We start from the raw sequence: 21730 nt of genomic DNA, 5'->3' as shown, positions 1-21730 counted from the left end.
TGAGGACACGGCTGCATCCATTGCAGACAAGCCCTGCGGTCTGTCCTGAGCACTCTGTCCATGCCAAGAGGGGCTCTGTTGAGGCTGTAATAATGTGGTGGGAGACGGGAGAGCCTGGGCAGCGGGGAGGTGTTGCCAGCCCCTTACCTTGTTGCCAGCAGAAAAGAGCAAAAAAGCCCGGCCGTGGTTTGGAGAGGTCCTTGTGGGTCACACAGTCAAGTGCCTGGTTAATGCAGGGTTCTTTAGCCCTCTTCTCAAGGTGATCCTGAGCAGCAGCTGGATTCTCCTTACCCCCAGCTAAGCACAAAGTTGCAGCCTGGAGGGGGAAATGGATGCTGAAGGAGAGGAGGGAGCCAGCAGCGCCAGGTGCCCTGAATTACCGCGCTGCGCAGCCTGTCCTTGCTGCTCCTGTCTCCCTACCACGTGGGAGACAGGAGGGAGAAGCATCTTGGGGCCTCTCCACGGTTGAGAATACTTCTTTTTTCTTAAATATACATTGATTGTGTCACCAGGGAGAATTCGGGTTGGAGGAGCCGGTCACAGGCCCCCTCTAGTTTTTTGGTTTTAACCTCATAAAACCCCGTGAGCTTACAATGTCCACGAGAGGAAGGGACAGAAATCCAGCAGAAGTACCGAGAACCCGACGATATAATGACCTTTCTAAATTTTACTGTGTTACAGGGATGGAGCACCATCCATCCCGGCCCCCAAGACTTCTGGCAAGCCGAGCAGAACAAGGTATTGCAGTACTGCCAGACAAGCTGCCATGCAGCGACCACGTTTATATTCCTCTCTTTTTATTTTTTTATTATTTTTTATTTTTCATTTTTTATTTTTTAAGATAAACAGAACCAAATAACAGAGCCACAAAGAAACCCAGCTCCAAATCAAGCCCATTTGATTTTTTTTTTTTTTTTTTTTTATCAGCTCCACCGTGGGGCTTTTTTTTTTTTGATTAATCCCTGGTGGGAGTGGGGAGTGGACTCCAGAGATCCGGTCCCAGGTCTTTATGGAATGTGACAGTTGGTGTTGGTGGGGCTGAGATCTGCAGATTTAAGGCTTGAAGTAGCTGCTGTCCATGCAGACCTCTGCAGCACTTTCCTACAAATGCCAGTGTCCAGCCCAGCCACTGGCAGCCAAGCTGGGGGATGCGTCTCAGACTGGTCCCACTGGTGGAAACTGGCCTCGGGCAGCCTCTTGCAGAGCCAGGAACCACACTTTGTACCTTCATCTGTGTGTCCTGTGCACCTGGGCATCAGGTCTTTGCCGTTTGAGTCATTTTATAAAATCCCGTTTTCCAAGTTTGCCTTTCTCCAGGCTTTTCTGTTGTTCAGGAGCTGTTTTCTCTCTCCGAATGTGCCCAGAGGAGCTCCGGGGCGTCTGTGCTGTTGAGGAAGGGCTGGCATTAAGCAAAAATTTCTGGTCTTTTTATGACTGAGAAAACAGGAGCGTGGGTGGGTGTGGGGAGAAAGTTCGTCAGGATTTGATGTTGGCCTGAAAAAGTAAAGCGAAGCATCTGACCCAGACAAGGTCCAGATGGACCAGAGCCACGTCGCGGATCTGAGCTTTACCAGTCTACCTGGCCCTGCTCAGCCAAGCTGAAAACGCTGTGTGGGCCTGGGGAGCCTCTGCAGCCTGTGAACTTAGAGCAGCTTGCAAAAATAACCTCTTACTTCGTGCCTGAGAGCTTTCTGCCAGCAAACAAAACGTCCCGTTGGCGTGCAGCAAACCGCAGGCTGCAGCGCCGCGGCAGGAGGGCAGCCCTCACCGAGCGGGCTGGCGAGGAGATAATGCGGCCAGTGTCTGTACAGGGCTCCTTTAGCACGTGTTTTAATTTCCTGGCTTTTAAGAAATCAGTTTTGTGTTGTAGATTTTATCCTTGTGCTTGGCATGGAGCTGCTTTCACCGATTCCCTAAGGGTCTCCTGGTGCAGCTCCGATGTCGCTGGAACAATGCCTGTGCCCCTGCTGCTCACGGAACCAGGTTTAAATTCAGCAAAGAGGTAAAGCGTTAGGATAACTGATAATAAATAGCAGGCTTTTTACGTGACTAAGTGCCTCGTTCAGTCCTGGACAAAGAACTGGGGAAGTTGTCTCTGGGGACAAGGGATGGAAACTCCTCTTGCTGCAGCCGTTCCCACCCCGCCGTGCTGGGCAGCAGGGATTTTGGGCAGGTAACGTTAGGGTTGAGAAAGAGCTGGTTACCTGTGTAACCTGTGTCTGTGTGGAGCTGCTTTCCAGGTTTAGTGAAAGCTCGGTGCTGGTTTCAAAAGGAGCTGGTTAATAGGAACGTTATTAGCATCTAACGAGCCTTTTTCATCTGGGTGCTCGTAGACATGAACTCATCGGCACGTGACACGCTTCTGGCTGGGTTACTCCTTGCACAGGCTTTGGGACAGGTCTCTCCTGTCGGTGTGGGAACTGCCCTGAGACAAAGGCTGGATCAGGGTTTGCATGGGGCGCGTGAGGGCAGATCCCTGCTGCCGGCGGCTGCTCCCACGGTGGCAGCGTCCCGCGGAGCCCCAGGGCGCTAGGGGCAAGGTGTGACCTCCGTGGAAACGCACCACCGACAGGCTCAGGAGATGGGCAAATTCTCTTTTGTTGAGGGTTCCCTTATGCTATCCGTTCACCTCCTCCTTTTCTTCCCCCGCAGCAGTGCCCACCCGTTTCTCGCACCCAAGCCTGACCCGCGCCGAGCACGGTGGTGGCGAGGTCAGGTTGGAGAAGGAGGCAGCTGACGTGTGTGTGCTCCTGCAGGTCGCAAGGACTGAGGATGCTCTGGGTTTTCAAGGCTCCCTGGAGATTCAGGGTCCCAGCTCGACCCCAACACCGTGGCCAGGAGCCCCGGGCTGACGCTGTCCTTTTTCTGTCCGTTTCCAGCTGTCCAGGAGGAGAGGCAGCGGGGGAAAGACCGCAACGAGAACGAGGTGGAGTCCACAAGTAGCGCCAACGAGGACATGCCCGTGGAAAAGATCTTGGAAGCTGAACTCGCCGTGGAGCCCAAGACAGAGACGTACATTGAAGCGAACATGGGCTTGACGCCGAGCTCGGTGAGACCCCTCTGTCCCCTGGGTCCCATCCTGGCACACGGGGCTGGGCGAGCACGGGGGGGGCTCCGTGTTGGTGTAACACCAGCACAGCAGTGAGCCTGGGTCAGGGCAGGGTTAATTTGGGGGAGAAGAGCTGTGCAGGGCTCCAAAATGCAGATGAGCTCAGGTGGAAGGCCGAGGAAAGCAAAGCCCTGCTTGCTGCTGGCACTTCTCCGTCTCAGACACAGCAAGGGGTGCTCTGTCCGGAGCTGCAGGGAGGAACTTGTGCTGTAAGGCATAATTAAAAGGACTCAAACGAAGGGTTTTGCTTTACTTAACAGCCAGAAGTGCTAAAAAGCAGGAAGACAGCCCCAGCTCTGATGAGCTCATAGTCCAATCAGGCCCGTAACCAGACCTTGGTGGCTGAAGTGCAAAGAGATAAGGGCTGTAAAACGGGGTGTGACTTTCCAGATGCCGAATTGTACAGCTGCTGGCCTGTAAGAAGAGAAAACCTGCAAAAGTTTACTCTCAAGTTCCCTTCACGTTTGGAAGTTTGTGTTAGAACTGGGCCTGCTGGAAGCAGCAGGGCTCTAACGGGAGCTTGTGCAGGGAGGAGGGAGCTGATGGAATAGGAACGAGTGGGAGGCTGTGAGGTGGGAAACTGCCTTGCTGTGCTTTCTTAGATTCCCTTCTCATCAGGTGACAGCCTTGCTTTGAGAAGGCCTCCCTGCAAAGCAGCTGCCTCCAACCTATCCGAAATCTGGCTCCTAGGGCAGACCATGCACAAAGCCCTCGTTAAAGAGCCTTATTGCAGAGAAAGTACACTTAGGCTAATTACCCCCACCCCTGCCATACCGAGGGACTGGAAGTCTGAAAGAAAAGGGAAGGAAGGGGGAGAGAAAGAAAATAAATTGTCACCACCCTGTAAGTGCTGTTGGGGCTGGGGTCAGCTGTGCTTGGTTTCCCATTTGCCCAAGGCGATGCCTTCTGGCAGGCACGGGGGAAGCAGCAAGGGGCACTGCTGCTGCAGGGCATCAGCTGGGGCTGCAGAGGGCTTAAATCACCCCAAAACTCAGGGCAGGGAGAGGCTGGAGCACGGGGCATCCCCTGGGTCCTGTGGGATGGAGCTGGGCTGGGCGGGCAGGCAGCTGAGAGCAGGAACACGTGGGGAAATATCCCTCTGATTTCCTTATTGCTCCGTGCTGGGCATCTGTGGGGCTGAGATGATGAAATTTCTGGGAGACAGAAGGCCTCTGCAGTATTTATTTTCTGCTGCAATGCTGCTTTATCTCTTTCTTCACGGGAGGCTGGAGGACTGAGCCGAAATACCGCATCTTGCAGGGCGTAACAGGTCTTGGAGCCAGGCTGCTCTGTGCAGGGATCTGAGCCTTGGCTGCTTCTCTGAGATGCTCTTTTTGGCCTTTACCTGCCAGGGGACTTCATGGCTGGGTCGTGAAGTGAAGTTTTTGCTGTGTAAGGCTTCCTGCTAAGGACAGGGAGGGCTCGTGTGAAGCTCTCCAGCAGCAGATTGAGGGGAAGCTCACCTGCCTCTGTGGCTCCCCATTGCCAGGGAGACCCGAGGGGCTTTTTTTTGGAGGAAAGCAGCCCCACTGCGGTTAGTGGAGGGCTGGGAAAGGCTCTGACTGCTGTCAGGATTACAAATACTTCAGGGGAGTTGTAGGCAGCGTTGTGCTGACTTGAAAACAAACCCCAGAGAGCGAGGTGAAATAAATGGCTTCGTCTGGCACTGCGTCTCCTCAGCCTCTTGTAGCAAATTGAAAGCTGGTTCCTGCATAATTCAACACGCATTACTGTGAACAAGGATGTGTGTTGCATCTAAATAGAAGCAGGAGGCTTGTTGAAATGCCCTATTATTGTCGAGCGGCTTCTGTCGATGAGGTGACATTTGTAGCAGGTTTAGCAGATGTATGAGACCAGCAGCGCCGGGGACGAGGCCACCGGATGAGGCGAGGCAAGACGGAGGAGCTGCCCTCCTCCCAGCCCTCCCCAGAGGGCTGACGTGATGGAGAGGCAGGCAAATTCAGTCCCTAATAGACACGGGGTAAAATACAAGCTGTTTCCCATCAGCCTGATGCGTTGGGTCCTTTGATTTGTGCCCCCACACCTTTGCACGTCTGCTTTGAGCGCAGCTGGGGAGCAAGGACCAAGCAAGAGCAGGCTTGCAAGGACGTTTCCACCGTGCTGTGCCTGGCTAGGATGAAGGTGGCAGCACACAGACGGAGCTAACACCTTCCCCTCCCAGCTGGTCTCATGTCTGTGACTGTCACCTTCCTGCCATCGTCCCCCCTTGGCTTTGCAGGCTGGCACCGGCGCTGGTTTTGGCCACCTAGCCGAGCGTGGCACCAGCCGTGGGGCTTTGGCACAGTTATTGGAGCTGATAAAAGGGGAGGGCAGGGGTGGGGCCGTGGTTCTAGGGCAGTGCCAAGCCTCGGCATTTCGATAAGCATCACTGAGACACTCCTAATTGCAGCGGGGAGCCCCCAACAACAGCTCTGCAGCCGCCGCAAATAGCTGCTAATTGGCAGAGTTGGCAGGCTGCTGAGCATGGCAAAAGGGATAAAACCCCTGGGAGATTCCCACAAGCTTTCGGTCACTGTTGCTGCAGGATTCATCCACGTTGTGTCCCCAAAATCCCCGTGTCACCCCCTGCCCCTCGGGACGATCTGGGCTCCTGCTGCCTAATCACCACCTTGGATGGGCTCCTGGCCACCGAAAAGCAGAGCCTGTAACTGAGAGGTGTTATTCCCGTTAGCTCTTAAATCGGCCTTTAGCAGCTGGTTTCAAGTCACCGTTTTCTGGAAGATGTCTCCAAGCTCCAGTTTTCCAGCAGGATCAGGTGCCCGCGTGTCCTTTCCTTCTGTCACACTCCGGCACCGTGCCCTTGCTATTTACTGCAGGAGGGGATTTGCTTTCTGTGCGCGGGGATGGTTTCTAGCAGCACGCCGTAGATCCCGTCCTGGACTGAAGAGGGGCCCTCCAGCCCGCGGGGATGACACTTTTAGCTGCCTCTCAAGCTACAGCAGTTAAAATTCTGCCAGGAAGCGCCGCCGTGGTTCCAGGAACTGCGATCTGAGGTGTAATTAAAGGCTGGGCCCCTCGCTGTGGCTTTGGATGGTGCCGAGAGCCAAGCACAGCTCGTGCCGCTTGCGGAGCGCCGGGGCTGCAGCCGGGGCTGTGGGAGCAGAGCTTGGAGTGCTGGAGGCGACCTGCCCAGAAGCAATCCTTTGGGAAAAACATCCAACTTTCCTAAAATACCACTTCGCAGCCACCTGTTGCCCCGCGGGTCAGGTTCGGCAGGGGCACGCGGTTTCCCCAAAGTCGTGTCCTGCTCCAGGGCATGCAGGGCTCCATCCCTCTCCTGCCCCACGGGATCCAGGATCTCCAGCTGGCCCCTGATCGAGCCTGGGGGCTCCTTGCAGCCCCTCTCCCAGGCCAGCTCTGGTCCCCAGAGCTCACGGTATGGTTACGCTGGGCTGAGCCACAGCCAGTGCAGGGTGCCCCCTCCCAGCCCTCCTGCAGACACCTCTGGGTGCTGCCATTCCCCTGCTTCCAGTGAAAAGCTCCTGCAGAGCTCCTCCTTGCACCCAGCTTGGGGTTTTCCTGTTGTCCAGAGGAAATCTGCCCTCCTGCCCTCCCTCTCCTGGCGAAAAACCCAGTCCTGGCTCACTTCTTCCCCAGGGATGAGCCCCAGCTCCCCTAGAGCAAGACCCCCCTGTGGCTTGCACCCTTTGGGGAGCTGCTGGAGTGAGGAGGGGAAAATCCCCTTAACGATCTCCCTGCTCTGCAGCTGCAGTGCTGAACCCCAGCCCAGCCCAGCCCATCCATCTCTGCAAGCAACAGGTGAAAATACTTCGAAGGCGGGTGCCCCCCTGCTTGCCAGATGCTGGTTATTTTAAGCCTGGAGAAGGGGAGACGCTGGCCACTGAGGCACAGAGGTGGTGTTTGCTGCCAGGGGACGGCAGAGTGCCCCAGGCAGGGGTCCCTGGGAAGGGCTCCGTGGTGCAGAGGGAGGCGTTGTGTGCCTTGGGCTTTTTCCCTTTCTCAGAGCAGCCTTTCTCACCTCCATTTGGTTTGTGAGTGCTTGGTCAGCTCTCTCCTAACACAGCCAGCAAGGAAAGCAAGAAGAAGAAGCGATAACCTCCAAGATGATTTATTCTCCAACCTCCTTCCTTTTTTTCCCTTTACAGTCCCATAGGGACCAGCTCATCGCTGGTGGCATGTGCACTGTGGTGGCATCCTCACCTCCTGCTCCCTCTGTGCCACTCGGTGAGCAGCAAGCACCTCTGCCCTGCTGGGAGAGGTGCTTGGGTACGGGGCCAGCAGGAGGGGAATGGCCTCATCCTGCTGCAGCTGGGCTGGTTGCAGGGGGAGCTGCTGTAGGGTCAGCTCCTGCCTCGGCTGTGCACATTCCGTGCTCCGTCCCCGTGCGATCCGGAGGTGCAGTAAACGCTCCTCCTCCAGCTTTGAAACTGCTCTTTTAAGGCCATGGAAGAAAAATAATTGCACGATCAAAGCTGCTAGGTATCAGCAGGGATTACGGCGGGATGTGTGGAGGGGCTCATACATCCCTGTCCGGAGAGGTAAACCATATATACACACTTGGACTAGCGAGGTCTGTCTTCGCCGGGGTTAGACAGTCTCTTCCAGTTCCTAATCACGAGCCCACTTGAGCTGTTAGCAGTTCCTTTAAACAGGGATTTGGTGTGTTTAGGCTGACTGTCCTCCTTGAGAGCAGATGGTTTTTGTTACTGGATAATATTTCAAAGGGAAGGGTTTTTTCGCTTTTTCTGTAATGCCCCCTCCGTTGCTGTTTGGTGGGGCTGGGAGGTGCTGGCAATGGGAACGTGGACGCTGCACGGCCATGGGGTCCTGTCCTGCCCGAGGAGCGAGCTGGTTGCTTGCTTGGTGTGATGGGTGCTGGGTCTCAGCACACCTGGGTCCTGTTCTGGAGCTCGCTAAAACCAGCAAGAGGCATGTGGAGGTGAAGCCAAGCCACCTCCTCTCCCTATAACTGCGAGCATCCGCTTGTGGGGTCTCCCGAATTTGGCGAGCCCCTTCGCTGCTCCTCCAGCCTCTCCTCTCCTTCCTTTTCCTGAGCCTTTCAATCTCCTTCTCTTCGCAGCCCAACGACCCGGTGACGAACATCTGCCAGGCAGCCGACAAGCAGCTCTTCACCCTGGTGGAGTGGGCCAAGAGGATCCCTCACTTCTCCGAGCTGCCCCTGGACGACCAGGTCATCCTGCTCCGAGCAGGTGAGTCTCACCAGCGACGGGCATGGCGCTGAGATTTAGGCAACTCGCAAGCCATTAGCTGGTTCGGAGTAACAGCCTCCGATAATTCAATCGCTAAATAGGATTTCAAAAGCCCCCGGGGGACGCGTTGCTGAACGTGATCCAAAATGTTGCACCAGCTGCCAATCGGCTTAAAAAATGGCCCGGCTCCCTCGCGGGTGAGCGAGGTGCTCGGAGATGTGCGCTGGGTTCCTCCCGAGCTGGGACTTGAAAGGACAAGGGGGCTTGGGACCCCGCGAAATTTCATCGGACTACGGCGTTTGATCATAATGAAAACCAGAAGGAGGAGAAAAATATATCAGCCTCCCTCTCCCACCCACCAAGATGAAAATAAAAGTCTTCGGGTTTATTTTAAATTTCCTTATGCTGCAGGGGGTCTGCAGGAACGGAGGCGTCGGGAGGTTGCAAGCAGTTAGCTGGGAAAAGGGTCTTCTTTGCAAGCCCCAGCTGCTGGCAGGTTATACACAAAGACTGGGGGGAGCAGGAAAGCAAGAGCAGACTTGAGGAGGTTGCATTTTAGGTGTGAAGCTCTTTGTGTAGCTCCCGCGATGAGATAAGTGATTAAAAGGGCTTTGGCTCGATGCTCCCTGAAACAGAGGGGCAGGCAGGTTGTCAGTGGGACTTGGGAAACCGCTTCCAGCAAATGGCAAACTTCCATGTGAAGGACAAAACAGGGAAAGGAATAAAAAGACCTTGGCGTTTGGCTGCGGTACCCAGTGCTCAGCTCGGCAACGAGGAAAACCAACCTGGACTTCCAGAGGTCAGGAATTACAGAGAGCCTCAGGGCAGGGTGATCGGTTGAACTGTGCAGGTGAACCCGAGCAGGCCTGGGATGCTGAAATCCCTGGCAGTTTTAAAGTTCCTCTTCTTTCCCCAGAATGCACTTTTTATAGGCAATTTTAGAGGGGAAAGCCCTGCAGGGTGTGTGCACCCTGTCCTCTCTCTGCCCTCCTCTGACCTTGGGTGAGCAGCCCCTGCAGAAGGGGCACTGCTGCTCCACCTGGTGACTTTCTGGCTTCTCTCCTGTTGGGAACGTGCATGCCCCGAATAAATGCCTTTGAAATTGGGCACCAGAATGCTTGGAGAGCCTGGTGCTCCTCAACTCGAAACGCAGGAACTAGCTCAGCCCAAGGGCTGTGCAGGTTGCTTCAGGAGGAGGTAGAAGAAGGGCTCCGGAGTAGGACGATGACGGGATCGCTGTTTCCTTCTCACCACGCAAACACCAGCTGTCACTCTGTTTAATAACACCGACTGTTGCCCAAATGCACGAATCTTAGAATTTCTGCGATTTCTTGCTGCCTCTCAACCAGCATCACTGCGTACATACAAATACCCCGGCCCTCTTGCAGCCCCTCTGCAGTCCTTGGCAGTGATTTTGGGGCGCTGAAGCCGCGCTGTTTACTGCTGTGGGTTTTCCACCCTTCTAGTTTTACTGAAATACGAGTTTATAGGCATGTTTTGTCTCGTGGTTACAGCGAGAGGCTAGGAAGGGAGCCTTCGGGGGGTTTTGTTCTCCTGTTGGCCTCGCTCCAGGCTTGGGCAAGCCCCATGGCCTCACCGGACGGCTGCCGCCAGCCTCCTGGGGGAGGTTTTGGGGATTGGGGGGGGTTCCTGGCGCTGGCTGGGGGCCCTCTCTGGAGAACACAAAAAACATGGTTTCGAAGAGGGTCTCCAGAGCCTCTTGAGAGCGTGGACGAGCGGAGGGATGTCTCTGCAGTGGGCTTTGAAATGAAGGCTTTCTGCAGGGATGGCAGGGGAAGGACTGGACGCAGACAAAAAGCTGCCTTTTCCTTTTGTGGGGCGGAAACAAAACCCGCGACAATAATTCAAGGTTTCCTTTTCTCTTGAGAAGACGGCTGAGGAAAGCTGAACCGGAGGCTTTCTGACCCCATGTTCTCTCCTCTCTGTTGGTGCTTATCGTGGCCGGCCCCGAGCCACATCCTTATGGGGCCGCTCGTGGGGTGTGAGCAGACCCCGGTCGCGTCCTGGGCTTTTACCAGGACCCCGCAGCTCAGCACCGGGAGCAGCCCCCGTGGGCTCCCCGCTCCAAGCACCTCTGCCGGGGCCTCAGATAACCTCCCCCAAGTCTTTTAAGCTGTGGCTCCATCTATTATTGAGTGGCGAGAGCGGCCTGCGGAGAACAGCTGCCCATGAAATATTGAAGGATGAAAAATTTAGCTAAGAGCGTCAGCCGGGCTCGCTCAGGCGTCCTCGGAGGCAGAGCTAAGTGGAGCACGTGGAGCGGTGCTGGGTGGGCCGCCAGCAGCTCTCCTCCGTAGTCCTGAATCATTTAAAAACCTTCCCTCTTCCAGCTTTTTGGAGGAGAAGGAAACCCAACTTTGGAAACCCGTTTTCCCTGGATTTTCCTTTTCTGCGTCAAGGCCAGCCCGGCAGGGGCTACGTCTCTGGTTCGCTTTATAGGGCCACGAGGGGAAATGTGGCAATGAGGTGAGCTCACGTGGAGGTTGCTGTGCTGCCAGGTGCCTTTGGGTGCCCTGGGACACCCAAAGCATCCCTGGGGGGGCTGCAGCCACCTCGTTTGAGGGGCAGCCCCAAGCCACCACCTCTCCTCCGTCCTCCTTGGGTTTCGCAATGCTGCAATCCCGCTGCCGAGTGCCAGGCCTCGCCCAGTAAATAGGCAAGGAAATGCTCCCTTGATTGGGGTGGAAACATCCTGTGGCCACTCAGGGAACAGTGAACTTTATTCCTTGTCAACATTTCTAATGGCGCAGCCCATCTCTGCCGCAGCAAGTAAATACGGCACACGTGGACCTTGTATTTATGCCAGTCAGGGAGAAAAGGCATGCTTCTGTGGCAGGAGAGATGGAGGATATACCTGCATCGCTTTTCCAGCCTGGGAAAAAAAAAATAAATCGAATATCCTGAGATTTTGGACCCTGCCAAGCAACCCTGGGTCGTGGACGTGAGAGCAGTTTCAGGCTGGGCACATCAGCCCCGCAATGAGCGTGAGCCTTCCCTGGGGCTGCAGAAAACCCATCCTGCCTTGTCAGAGACGCCTCTCCTGGCTGGAAGTCACCCAAACGTCAACCCTTCAACCTTTGCAGCGTTTCTTCTTGTTAGGGTTTGTTTCAGGCGTTTCTGAGCTCAGCTTTATGTGTGAAAAAGGGATGAAAGGGGAGCTGGAGGGCGGGGAGGGAAGTCGCATCCTCCTTCCCTTCCCATCTGAGCTGCTTCAGACTGCTCCTGCGGGGTCCAGGCTCAGAGGACACGTTGTCCTGTCACCCGAAGTGCTATATCCAGCAGTAAGGCACAAGCTGATGTCAAAGTGGCTGTCACTGGCCAGGTCATGGTCATGGGATATCCATATCGTGGCGTGGCGAGGGGAGCGCTGCCCCCTCCAGATGCCAATGACAGAGCCTCGCCTCTCCGCGAGGGTTTTCAGGGCCCTGTTTTAGCAGAGAATGAACCTCTGTGCCCCATTAGGGCTTGAAAATGAGCCCAATTAGCTGATAGGAAGCGTTAATAGCTCTTTAACTGCTCAGAGGCAGGGAATATGAGGTCAGATCAGGGGCTTGGCACCCACTTGGGGGTTCGCAGAGAGAGAAGCAGGCAGAGGGCTGTTTGCACCCCTGCCTGCAACGTTTAGAGAGGAAACTGCTTCTCTTGTTAGCGTTATATTTTTAGTGCATTTGTTCCTTAGCAAGCTTTTCCTTCCCTTACATGCACAAAAGGGTCGGCTCCCCCCTGCCATCCCGCAGCCAGCCTAGGGACCCCAGCAAAGGCGGCTCCCAGGTGCCTTCCTCCTCTCTTAGCCATTAGTGCCAGGGATCCCTGAACCCGTTGAGGACCCCATGGCTCTAACCCGCGGCCTTGGTTGTTTTCTCCTCCCCAGGGTGGAATGAGCTCCTAATCGCCTCCTTCTCCCACCGCTCCATAGCCGTGAAAGACGGGATCCTCTTAGCCACCGGGCTCCACGTGCACCGGAACAGCGCGCACAGTGCTGGCGTCGGGGCCATCTTTGACAGGTGGGAAGAAAGGGGTGGATGGTAGGGGAAGGGACCTCAGTCCCTCTTGTCTAGATGTCCCTGTGCCAAGGCGGGTGTCCCACGTCCCCATGTGCAGGCAGAGGAATGGCTCCCGTCCATCCCACGATGCCCGCAGAAAGCACCAAGCAGTCGCTTTGGGACTGCCCGGTGCAACGCAGAGCTTCTTTGCAGATGCCTCCTCGCGTGAACCAGGGGGCTGCTCCTTTCTTTCCTTTCATCTTTAATCGGACCAAGACCTGAATTTGTTTTCGCAGTAAAAAAAAAATAAAAATAAAAGCCCCACAGACAGCCGGCAGGTCCCGCACGCATGTCCCAAGGGCTCGTTAATCTCGTGCTTTGGAAAAGTGTTTTCAAGCGAGGCTTCCAGCGTGTGTGACCCGCAGCGTGGCTCCAGACGCCGCGTAAATTGCGGCTGATTTCTCTGCCCCAGACTCATCTCGAGGTGCCTGAGCTGGAACCAACCCGCTTTTGCTTTTTCGCTTTGCAAGGAAATTGCTCTTCGGGTGACATCATTTGTTTCCTGTGAGGTCATAAGTGCAGGATCATGACTTCACTGCAGGACCCAACAGGAAAAACTGGGCAATCAGTGGAAAATATTTCAAGACCGGCACCTGCAGAAAGAGCAAAGGGAGTAATAAAAATTACCGGCAGAGGAAATTGCTTTTAGATACCTGCTTTTTTTATTATTATTTTTTATTTTTAGGCAGCTTTCTCAGGTGCCAAAGCTTCTCAGTGAATGCACAGAGCCAGTTTTTACGGTCCCTGCTGTATCTCACAGGAACTATTGATGTTCCTAATGAGCTATTTTTGATACAGGAGGAAAATGAGGGCATATCCTCAGCTGGTATAAATGAGCCCTGTCCCATGACTTTATTAAACCTGCGCCAGCGGACCTCGCTCTGGGCCTGACACCTGCTTTTTTGGGGTTTTCTTTTTTTTTTTTTCCCTATTTCTTTTTAATGCTGACGCCTGTGATTTCTGTGTCCTTTGCAGAGTACTGACAGAACTCGTGTCAAAAATGCGAGACATGCAGATGGACAAGACAGAGCTAGGCTGCCTGCGAGCCATCGTCCTCTTCAACCCCGGTACACGCGGCTACCTCCTCTCCGTGCCCCACACCTCTCTTGGCTGATGCTGCATCCTTTGGGCTCCTAAAAATGAATGTAGACATCCTTTCAGGCAAAAAAAATCAGGGCAAAGTCAGAACAGGGCTGTTATTGCCCTCTGTTCCCTGATCTCAGTATCCACGGGGGTTTATTAGCTGGCTTTCCTCCGCAGAGCCTGGAGAGGGTGAAAGGCACGAAACTTGCTCATAAAACACACAAGAACTTTTTTGTCTGCAACTGGCTTAGATTTACAGAGTCCAGCAGGCTTTCCCGTTGACTGCAGGGGCAGGGATCGTTGCTGGGGGTTATCCCTGCCATTCCTGCGAGCCTTTGGTGCATCGGGAGGTGGCTGCTGTCCTGTAGATGCCCCTCCTGGGGCTTTCCCTGCGTTTTAACGTGGCTCAGTGCAGGGCAGAAGCAGACGTGGCCGAGGACAGAGGTGCTGATCTGGGGCTCCCCCTCACCTCCCTGCTCTCCGCAGGAGCAGGGTTTGTGCCCAGGCACTGCTCGGTCCCTGCCCTTTCCCACCGTCCCCACGCCAGGCATTCCAGCAGGGTTCAGTGCCGTGTCTTGTTTTTGTTGTTCTGTTTGACTTTTTTTTTTTTTTTTTCCCTCGTAATCACCAGTAATTTATTGTCTGTAATTTGGGATTAGCCCTGTATGGTAAAGGAAGGGGGATCCGGAGAGGTTTCCACTGCGCATGTGCCTGGGATTTCCATGGCCTGACTGTCCCTTTCCCCCAGCTCAAACCAGCTCCTCGCCACCTCGAGGGACCTGCTGGAGCAGGGACTTTTCTTACAGCCCCACTGCAGTGCTTTGTGTTAGAGGGAGAAATCCCCCAAGCCCGTGCCTCGATGGGGTCTTAAAGCCTTTGAGGTCTGTGACCACTGCAACGAGCACAAATGGTTGGGACTGGGATACGAGGTGGGGTAAAATGGGTCTTCTGTGGTCACAGGGCAAACCTTTCGGGGCTTGAATGCCTCGGGAAGGTATCGGGGTCCTGCTGGAGCACTCAGGGTGCAGACACTGAATCCAGGTCATGCCCTGCACTGGTTTGCACTGGGGGTGCTGGGAGGGGTGGAGGTGGCTGCGCACCCGGGGGGGGTGCACAGGGAAGGGGTGTATGGGGAGAAGGTGTATGGGGAGGGGTGCCTCACCTCCCCGCACACCTCGAGGCTCCTGGCTGATGCTTCTTCCCTTGCCTTTCAGACTCGAAAGGTCTCTCCAACCCTGCCGAAGTCGAGGCGTTACGGGAGAAGGTGTACGCGTCGCTAGAGGCGTACTGCAAGCACAAATACCCCGACCAGCCCGGGAGGTGAGTTGCTGCTGGCTGTGCCCCGTCCCACAGCCACAAAACCCCGTGCTGGGGGCACTGCAGCCCCTGGGGGGGTTCCGGTGCCATCCTCAGGGCTGCATCCCGCAGCGTGAGGGTGCTGGGTCCCGTCTGCACCGGGCTCTCACTCTGTTCCCACATCTTCTGGGAGCGAGCAGCTCTCTGCAGAGGCAGCTGCTCATTTCTGTCCCCCCTCCAGCTGTGAAAATCCCCCAGAGGAGTGGAGAGAGGTCCTTAGCCCTGTGCTTGCAATCGCCGAGGATGGGCTTTGGGTGTTCCCGAGGAGCCCCAGCTCCTCCTGGGCTGAGCGCACGGGGGCAGGGGTATCGTTTCCCTTTTGGAAACCACGGAGAGCAAACCACAGTGCAAACAAGACACACACGGAGTTAATTTTCAGTGGCAGATGAGCATCATTGCTGGGAAGTGAAAGCCTCAATTGATGCTCTCTTCTCCCCTCCCTGCCTCCCCCAATCCAGCTGGGAATGGGAGGGGGAATTAGGAATGCTTTCCTGGAGCTCTCCGGAGCTGAGTGGGCGCATTTTCCCAGTTACAGCCTGAAGCTGGCGACTGCCAGTTCAGTTACTGACAGTCATTTGAGAAACCAAGCGAAGCACTGGAAACTGCTGCCGGTTTGTATCGCTGCTGAGGCTCAAACGCTGGGAAAAACAGCCCCAGCAACCGGGATTTGCATCTCACCTGCATTCCTGGTCTTGCTGGTCTGGGTGGTTCAGAAAAACAAGGATGCGCTTAAGCAGCGAGTGAAGCGAACAGAGCAGAGCCTCAGGAGTAATAGTGGGCCTCTTTTTTTCTCCCTTTTGGGTATCAAAGTGCTGGCAGATGAAAAAAGACAAGGTTGTTCAGAGGTTTCTAGGATGTTCGTGGCTGGCTTGTGGAAGACAAAGGTCCTGTTGGGCGTTCTTGATTTTGGCAGTGGTGAGGGAAATGAGAGAGGAGCACAGGGCAGGGACGATCGCCTCTGGTGCCCTGAGCAGTGTGCGTGGACCCCAGGCCGACTCTGGAGCCGAGTCCTCTTCCTGTAAAACGTGATTGAATTGCACCTCCTCAGCAAATCCCCGGCCCCTGGCCTTGGCAGCTGCGGAGTTTCGGGAGAGCTCTGTGCCTCTTCGGGCTCCGAGCGGGCAGCCGGCCCTAAATGGCACGAGGAGAGCTGCGCTGGGGAATGCAGCCAGCAGCTCTCCCGGGTTATTCCCCCGCTGGGAAGCGCTCTCAGCCTCGCACAGGCATCCAGTGTGTGCCGCAGCTCTCGCTGCCTCGCTCCTGGCCGGGGGGCACCGGGCAGGGGGACGCCGTGGGGACAGCCCCCGGGAATGTGCGTGCGGCTGCTTTTCATGGACCAAAAAAGCCCCGTGAAGCTGCTGGGCACCCCTGAGGAAAGTCACTGAGGCACCACCCAAGATGTGTGCCCCCGGGGGCAGCCCCGGTGATGTGGGAGCTTTGTGGATCCCGGAGCCTGCAGCAGGGGCTCTGCTTGTGGGCTTTGAATGACCTCGGGGAGCTCCTCGTGTGATCTTCACACCCTGGTTCGCCAAAACCTTTAAGGGTAATCCTTGAGGGCTGTACCTAGGAGCTACACTGAGCACTTCTTGCCTTGCTGCCTCTCCTTTCCAGCACAGGACCAGGGTGCAAAAAGCCCCAGCGGCTGGGGAGGGTTAACCGGTGGGCTGGGAGGCCGGGGTTGCACAACAGCGAAGGGAAAGGCTCTCAGGAGCTCTCTCCATCTTCCTGGTCTCATGGCACAATGTGATCACCATCTGGGGCTGGAAACAAGTTCTTCCTGTGGTTGAGCAAACGCACGGAGCAGCGTCGTGGGCGCTGCACATCCTCCCCTGCTCCCCGCCGTGGCCAGCGCCGAGCCCCCACGGGTGCCCCGCGGCGCACGCCTTCGGCCTCAAACCAGCCCTCGAGGGCTGCCAGGCACCCTGCAGACACCCAAAAGGAACTTGTCTGGGGCAGCAGGACAAGGGGAGGCTTTTCTAGGAAAAACAGAGCCGTGCTGCCCCCCACGCCACCCCCTGCTCCTTCGCCAGGGGGGCACGGGGTGTACGTGACACGGAGCAGCCGCGGGGAAGCGGGGCCGATTTCTGCCCTGGCACGGTGCTGTGCTGTGCTGCGGGCTGGTTATCTCACGGTTAAACGTATCGGAGGGCTGCAGCCATCATCTGGTTTGGTTTAAAGTGAAACTTCCTGAATGGGATGGTAGGACTGATTTGTTTTTCCTGGCTCCGGTCCCGCTGTTCTCGCCAGCTCAGCAGAAAAAAAAAAAAAAAAAAAAAAGAGAGAAAAAAAAAAAGAAAAAAAAAAGAGAAAAGTGTGCATGCATGTATAATATCGGTATGTTTGTGCTTGTCTTTCTCTCTCTCTGTGTTCTCTGAAGTCCCCTTCTCCCTGGGCTGGCTCGGTTCTGGCCTTTGCTTGTGTCGAAGCCTGAATTGTGCAGCAGTAAAACCAAAAAAAAAAAAAAAAAAGCGCTGCCAGCAATTAAAGGGCCTCTCTCCCATTCTGCACGCCGGGACGCGTGCCCTCCAGCTGGCTGCGTGCCCGCCGTGGGGTGCGGGTGGGCAGGGTGGGGGCACCCCTGGGTGTCCCCATGGGGGCTGCAGGGTGGGCGCGGGGCTCGGTGGGCGCCGGGAGCCGGCTCGTGCAGCGCGGTCGGCTCTCCCCAGCCCCCCTGGCTCTCCCCTCCTTGCTGTCAGCGCTCTTTGCGAGCCTGGTGGGTGCGACCTGAAAAGCGTCTCCGCCGGGCGGGCCGGGGAGAAAGGGCTTTTGTTCGGCTGGGGCTCGGCTGAGCCCCGTGCGCCGGGTGGGGAGAAGGGTTGCCGGGGGCTGGCACCCCGTGTCCGGGCTGGTTTGCAGCCCTGTCTCCAGCTTCTGCTTCCAGAGCTCCCGTCAGCTTGCTTCCATCATCTTCAACCCTGCAGCACCTTCAGCACAGGGCTCAGCCGGGTTTTGGCCGTGCAAGAAGCCCCCCCAGGGCTGCACGGAGCTGCCAGGGAGGTGCCCGCTGCCTGCAGCGAAGCGGCATCAGGCAGCAGAAGCTGGCCCCCACTGCACCTCCTGCATCCCCTGGCTGCAAGCAGAGAGCAAGCAGGCCATGAGCGGCCTGCAGCACTCCTTGGGTCCTTGTAGGGACCCTCGTAGGTCCCTTGTAGGGACCCCACGAGCACCTCGGGGTGCTGGCTGAGCGGTGCAGCCCGTGCGCCCCAGCCCAGGGATGTCCCTTCACGTCACATTTTCTCTCTCTGTGTAGCTACCAGCAGATGTTTGTTGTGAATATCCACCATGAGCGCCTCATCTTCAGGGCTGGGGACGTAATTAATGATTTCCCATAATTTCTCGGCACAGCTCTGGGTGTGCAGCCCAGAGCTTTGGTAGCAGAAGTTGTGTCTGGCTCCGCGGAGGAGCAGCCATGGAAGCTCTGCAGGTCAGGGCTGCTGGAAGGACATCTAACCGTCTCGTGTCCCCTTCCCCTAGGTTCGCCAAGCTCCTGCTCCGGCTCCCTGCCCTCCGGTCCATTGGCCTGAAATGTCTGGAGCACCTCTTCTTCTTCAAGCTAATAGGCGACACGCCGATCGACACCTTCTTGATGGAAATGCTGGAAGCGCCCCATCAAATGACTTAGAGAACTGCTGCTGGGTCAGTCCCTCGCCCGGCCGGGGCCTCGCGGGGCTCCGTCCTCTGCTTTCTCCTCCTCCAACCCCAGCCCTTTCCCCCCCTGCCCTCCCCGATGCTGGAGGCACCGTCCGAGCTTCTCCACGCGCTCCCCGGGGCCACCCCCCCGACGTCCTCGCCGCCTCGCCACGTTGACCCTTGTCCGTTTGCTGTCACTGCTGCGTCTAAAGACCTGATCCGCTGTTGCCCTGCGGTAGATGTAGAGAAGTGGGGGACGGAGAGCTTTGCGCCGGCCGCCGCGGTGCCCCGTGCCACGGGAGCTGGGGACGGTGCCGGCCGGCCACGGTGGCCCTTTTGGGCAGCGGGGGGTTTTGAATGAGCTGAGGGAGTGGTTCGGCTCACCGGATTGCAGCTGGCTATTTTCAGAGGATGGAGGTTGGTTGTTTTTTTTTTTTTGAAAAAGAAAAAAAAAGAAAAAAAAGAATTCTATTTTTGGTTTCTAACTGTTATTAGTAGTCTCGGTAGTTACTTCGCGCAGGGAGAGGCGGCCCTTACCGTGAGTGAGTCACCCGTGGCTGCGCAGAGCCTTCTCCTTTCACTTAAAAGCAGAGGATTTGGGATTGAGCTAAATCCCCCCTCCAAACACCCGGTGGCTATGGGGACGTCCTCTCCCCCTCTGCCCACCCCGGGGCCCCAGGCACCGCTGCTCTCAGGCTGGAGCTGCCCACAGACACGAGCACAGGTCCGGAGCGCTTGCTTTAAGGCTGTTTGGGGCACGGCATTGCCCTTGCCGGGGTCCTGCTGATGAGACCCCTGCCCTCCCAACTGCCCCCAGCGTCCCAGCACAGCCTCGCTCACCAGGCACCATCCTGCAGGACCCCTGCTCGATTTAAGGGCTGTTGTGTTGGAGCAGCAGGGGCCGGTGCCCTGGCAGTGCTCCCTGTTTGGTGTTTTGGTCCTGCCCTGCTCCAGGTTGGTTTTGGGTTTCTGGCTGCTGGGGTGAGCTCAACAAAGCACCCACCACCCTGACTGCGCCCTCATGGGGGTTTGGGCTCATCCAAGAGCTTGTCGATTCAGCAGCCGCGGTGCAAAACACTGCAGGGCAACAATTAGTGGGAGCGTTTGGTAATTGTGGATGTTAATTAGCGGTGAAGCAGGAATGGGGCTCCCCCTCCCCACATCTCCCCATTTGGGCAGCGACGTGGGGCTGGGAGGTCCTGGCTGGAGAGGGATGCCCGGCAGGGACAGGAGATCAGCCCGGAGTGCCCGTCCCCAACACCTCGCCTTTCACTTTAATCAGGTGTCCCCAGAGCCTGCCTGAGCAAACGGGTTAAAAAAACAGAACAGAATGAGCTGGGAAGGCTCCTGGGGAGGATTCCCCCCCCTGCAGCAGGACAGGACGGTCCTGGGCACATCCCAGGGCGCTGAGAGCCAAGGATGATGTGCCTGCGGTTGGCTCCAGGCCGCTTTTATGTCTGCTGTGCCCCAAAGCAACAGAGCATTAGGTCCCAAAGAGAGGTGGCTCTCCGTTCCTCCCCGGGGGCTGTATCTGCCCCCTCAAACAGCCGCTTTGTGCCCGCAGGGGGACGGAGCAGCCCCCGCCTCTGCTTTGGAGGGGACACAGTTGTCACCCGCCTGGCGGCTCCATCCCCTGCAGTTAATAAGGCCATCTCCTCGCCGGATAAATGCTCAGGATTTCAGGTCGTAACTTTGCCTTAGGCTGGCCTGAAGCGGCGAATCCGCAGAGGCGGGGAAGGAGAAGCGTTTTGGCTCTGGTTCTCCAGCAGCCTGCATGCCGCCGAAAATATTATTAAACAGCTTCACCCTGGAAGAATTTGCCAAGAAAACTAGGCGAGAGCAACGAAATCTAGCGAGGGTGCCAGTAAACACGAGCAGGCTGCTCCTTGCCAGCACAGCGCTCGCGCACGCCCGCGCGCGGTGGCCGGGGGCTGGCAGCACCCGGGGGGCTCGGTTGGAGCCGGACGGTCCCCGGGGTGAGGAAGCTTTGTGGAAGAGTCTCTCGACCTTGCACTATGATAAACCCGAGCTGTTGTTCGTCTCTCTTGGGTAGAACCACTTGATGTTTTTGGTTTTGGTTTTTTTTTTTTGGCTCGGTGAGTTTTTGGAAGGCGGTTGGTGAGCAGGTGCCCCCAGCCCATCCTGCTTTGAACTCAGTATCACTCAAACGCCGAGAGCAGCGGGGTGTCCTCAGCAAAAAGCGTGGTGCAAAGGGGAAGGCTCTGCCAGCAAGGGGCTCTGGGTCAGGACGTGTGTCTCCGTGCCTCAGTTTCCCTGCCGGGGCGGTGCGTTGCCATCGTTCGTGCCCCCCCCCAGTGGAGGAGAGTTTTGGGGAAGGGCTGAGCACCAGCCCGGACCTTGTGCTTTCGGCAAGTGTTGAGGGAGCTCCCACATTGCTGTAAATCCGCATGGCTGCTGCTTTGAATAGAGCTCCTCCGATCCACACCAGCAGCTTTCGGGGTGCTCAGCAGGTCCTGAACACGACCACGGGTGCTCAGCCCCCTCCCCGAGCACGACCCCTGCCCACCCGCCCAGGGTCACTGGCGCAGCCGTCCCCAGCAGGAGGAAAAGCTTCTGTGCGTCCACTGACATCTGCCACAGCAGCCTTAAAGCAACGTGCTTTTGCATGAGTTTGAGTCTTTTCATTTGTATTCTTTTTCACTTTTTCGGCTTTTTATTTTATTTTTTTTTCTTCCTCATCATAATAACTATAAATATATTACACGCTTGTTTGAAGAGGTGATACGTGGGTAAAAGAAAAAAAAAAAAAAAGGCACATTATTCACTAGAGAGGTAGGACTTTCATTTAACCAGATCTTAGTACTCCCGCAGAAATCTGGTTTGATTAGGGTGATCTCTTTTTTTTCAATTTTATTTTTTATGTTTTCAAGTTCCTTTTTTTTGTTGGTGGGACAATCTTTAATTTTCTAAAGATAGCACAACCATCAGCTTTTCAGCCACCCCGGGCCGTTCCTCGCTGCCTTCTCGTGCGCCTCCGCGGGTCCCACCTGAGCCATGGGCACGTTTCAGCTCCCCCCCCTGCACGACCGTGGCTCAAGAGCTGATGATGTCCCCATCAGTGACTAGACGTGCATGATCTGTTTTAAGTTGATACATATGTGCGTGTGTATACATGTATGTACTGTAGATATATACACTGTATAAATATCCTCACTCACATATACATATATTATAACCGTAGCAATTACAGACTTTTTGTTTGTTTTAAGTCGATCCTTTTTTCCTGTTTTTTGTTTTGTTTTTTTTTCCTCTCGTATGTTTTTTTTTTTGCTTCA

At 56.0% G+C, this 21730-nt stretch overlaps 1 protein-coding gene across 5 annotated transcripts in view; it reads left to right on the top strand.

The window, feature by feature from the left end:
• Positions 1–21174, top strand: part of RXRA (retinoid X receptor alpha) — a 94226-nt gene extending 73052 nt beyond the window's left edge. For all 5 annotated transcript variants that reach the window (XM_082775487.1, XM_082775491.1, XM_082775488.1 and 2 more), the window contains exons 5-10: positions 2880–3049; positions 8172–8301; positions 12194–12326; positions 13341–13432; positions 14663–14768; positions 18279–21174. In XM_082775487.1, the coding sequence (XP_082631613.1) occupies positions 2880–3049; positions 8172–8301; positions 12194–12326; positions 13341–13432; positions 14663–14768; positions 18279–18426 (779 nt within the window). In that variant the 3' untranslated portion in view covers positions 18427–21174. The remainder of the gene's footprint in view (positions 1–2879; positions 3050–8171; positions 8302–12193; positions 12327–13340; positions 13433–14662; positions 14769–18278) is intronic.
• Positions 21175–21730: the final 556 nt, after the last annotated feature.

This window comes from Aythya marila (assembly GCF_965140915.1).
Source record: "Aythya marila genome assembly, chromosome: 19".
NCBI classification, from domain to species: Eukaryota; Metazoa; Chordata; class Aves; order Anseriformes; family Anatidae; genus Aythya; species Aythya marila.
The sequence above is the reverse complement of the archived record's forward strand: the minus strand, read 5'-3'. Positions and strand labels throughout refer to the sequence as shown.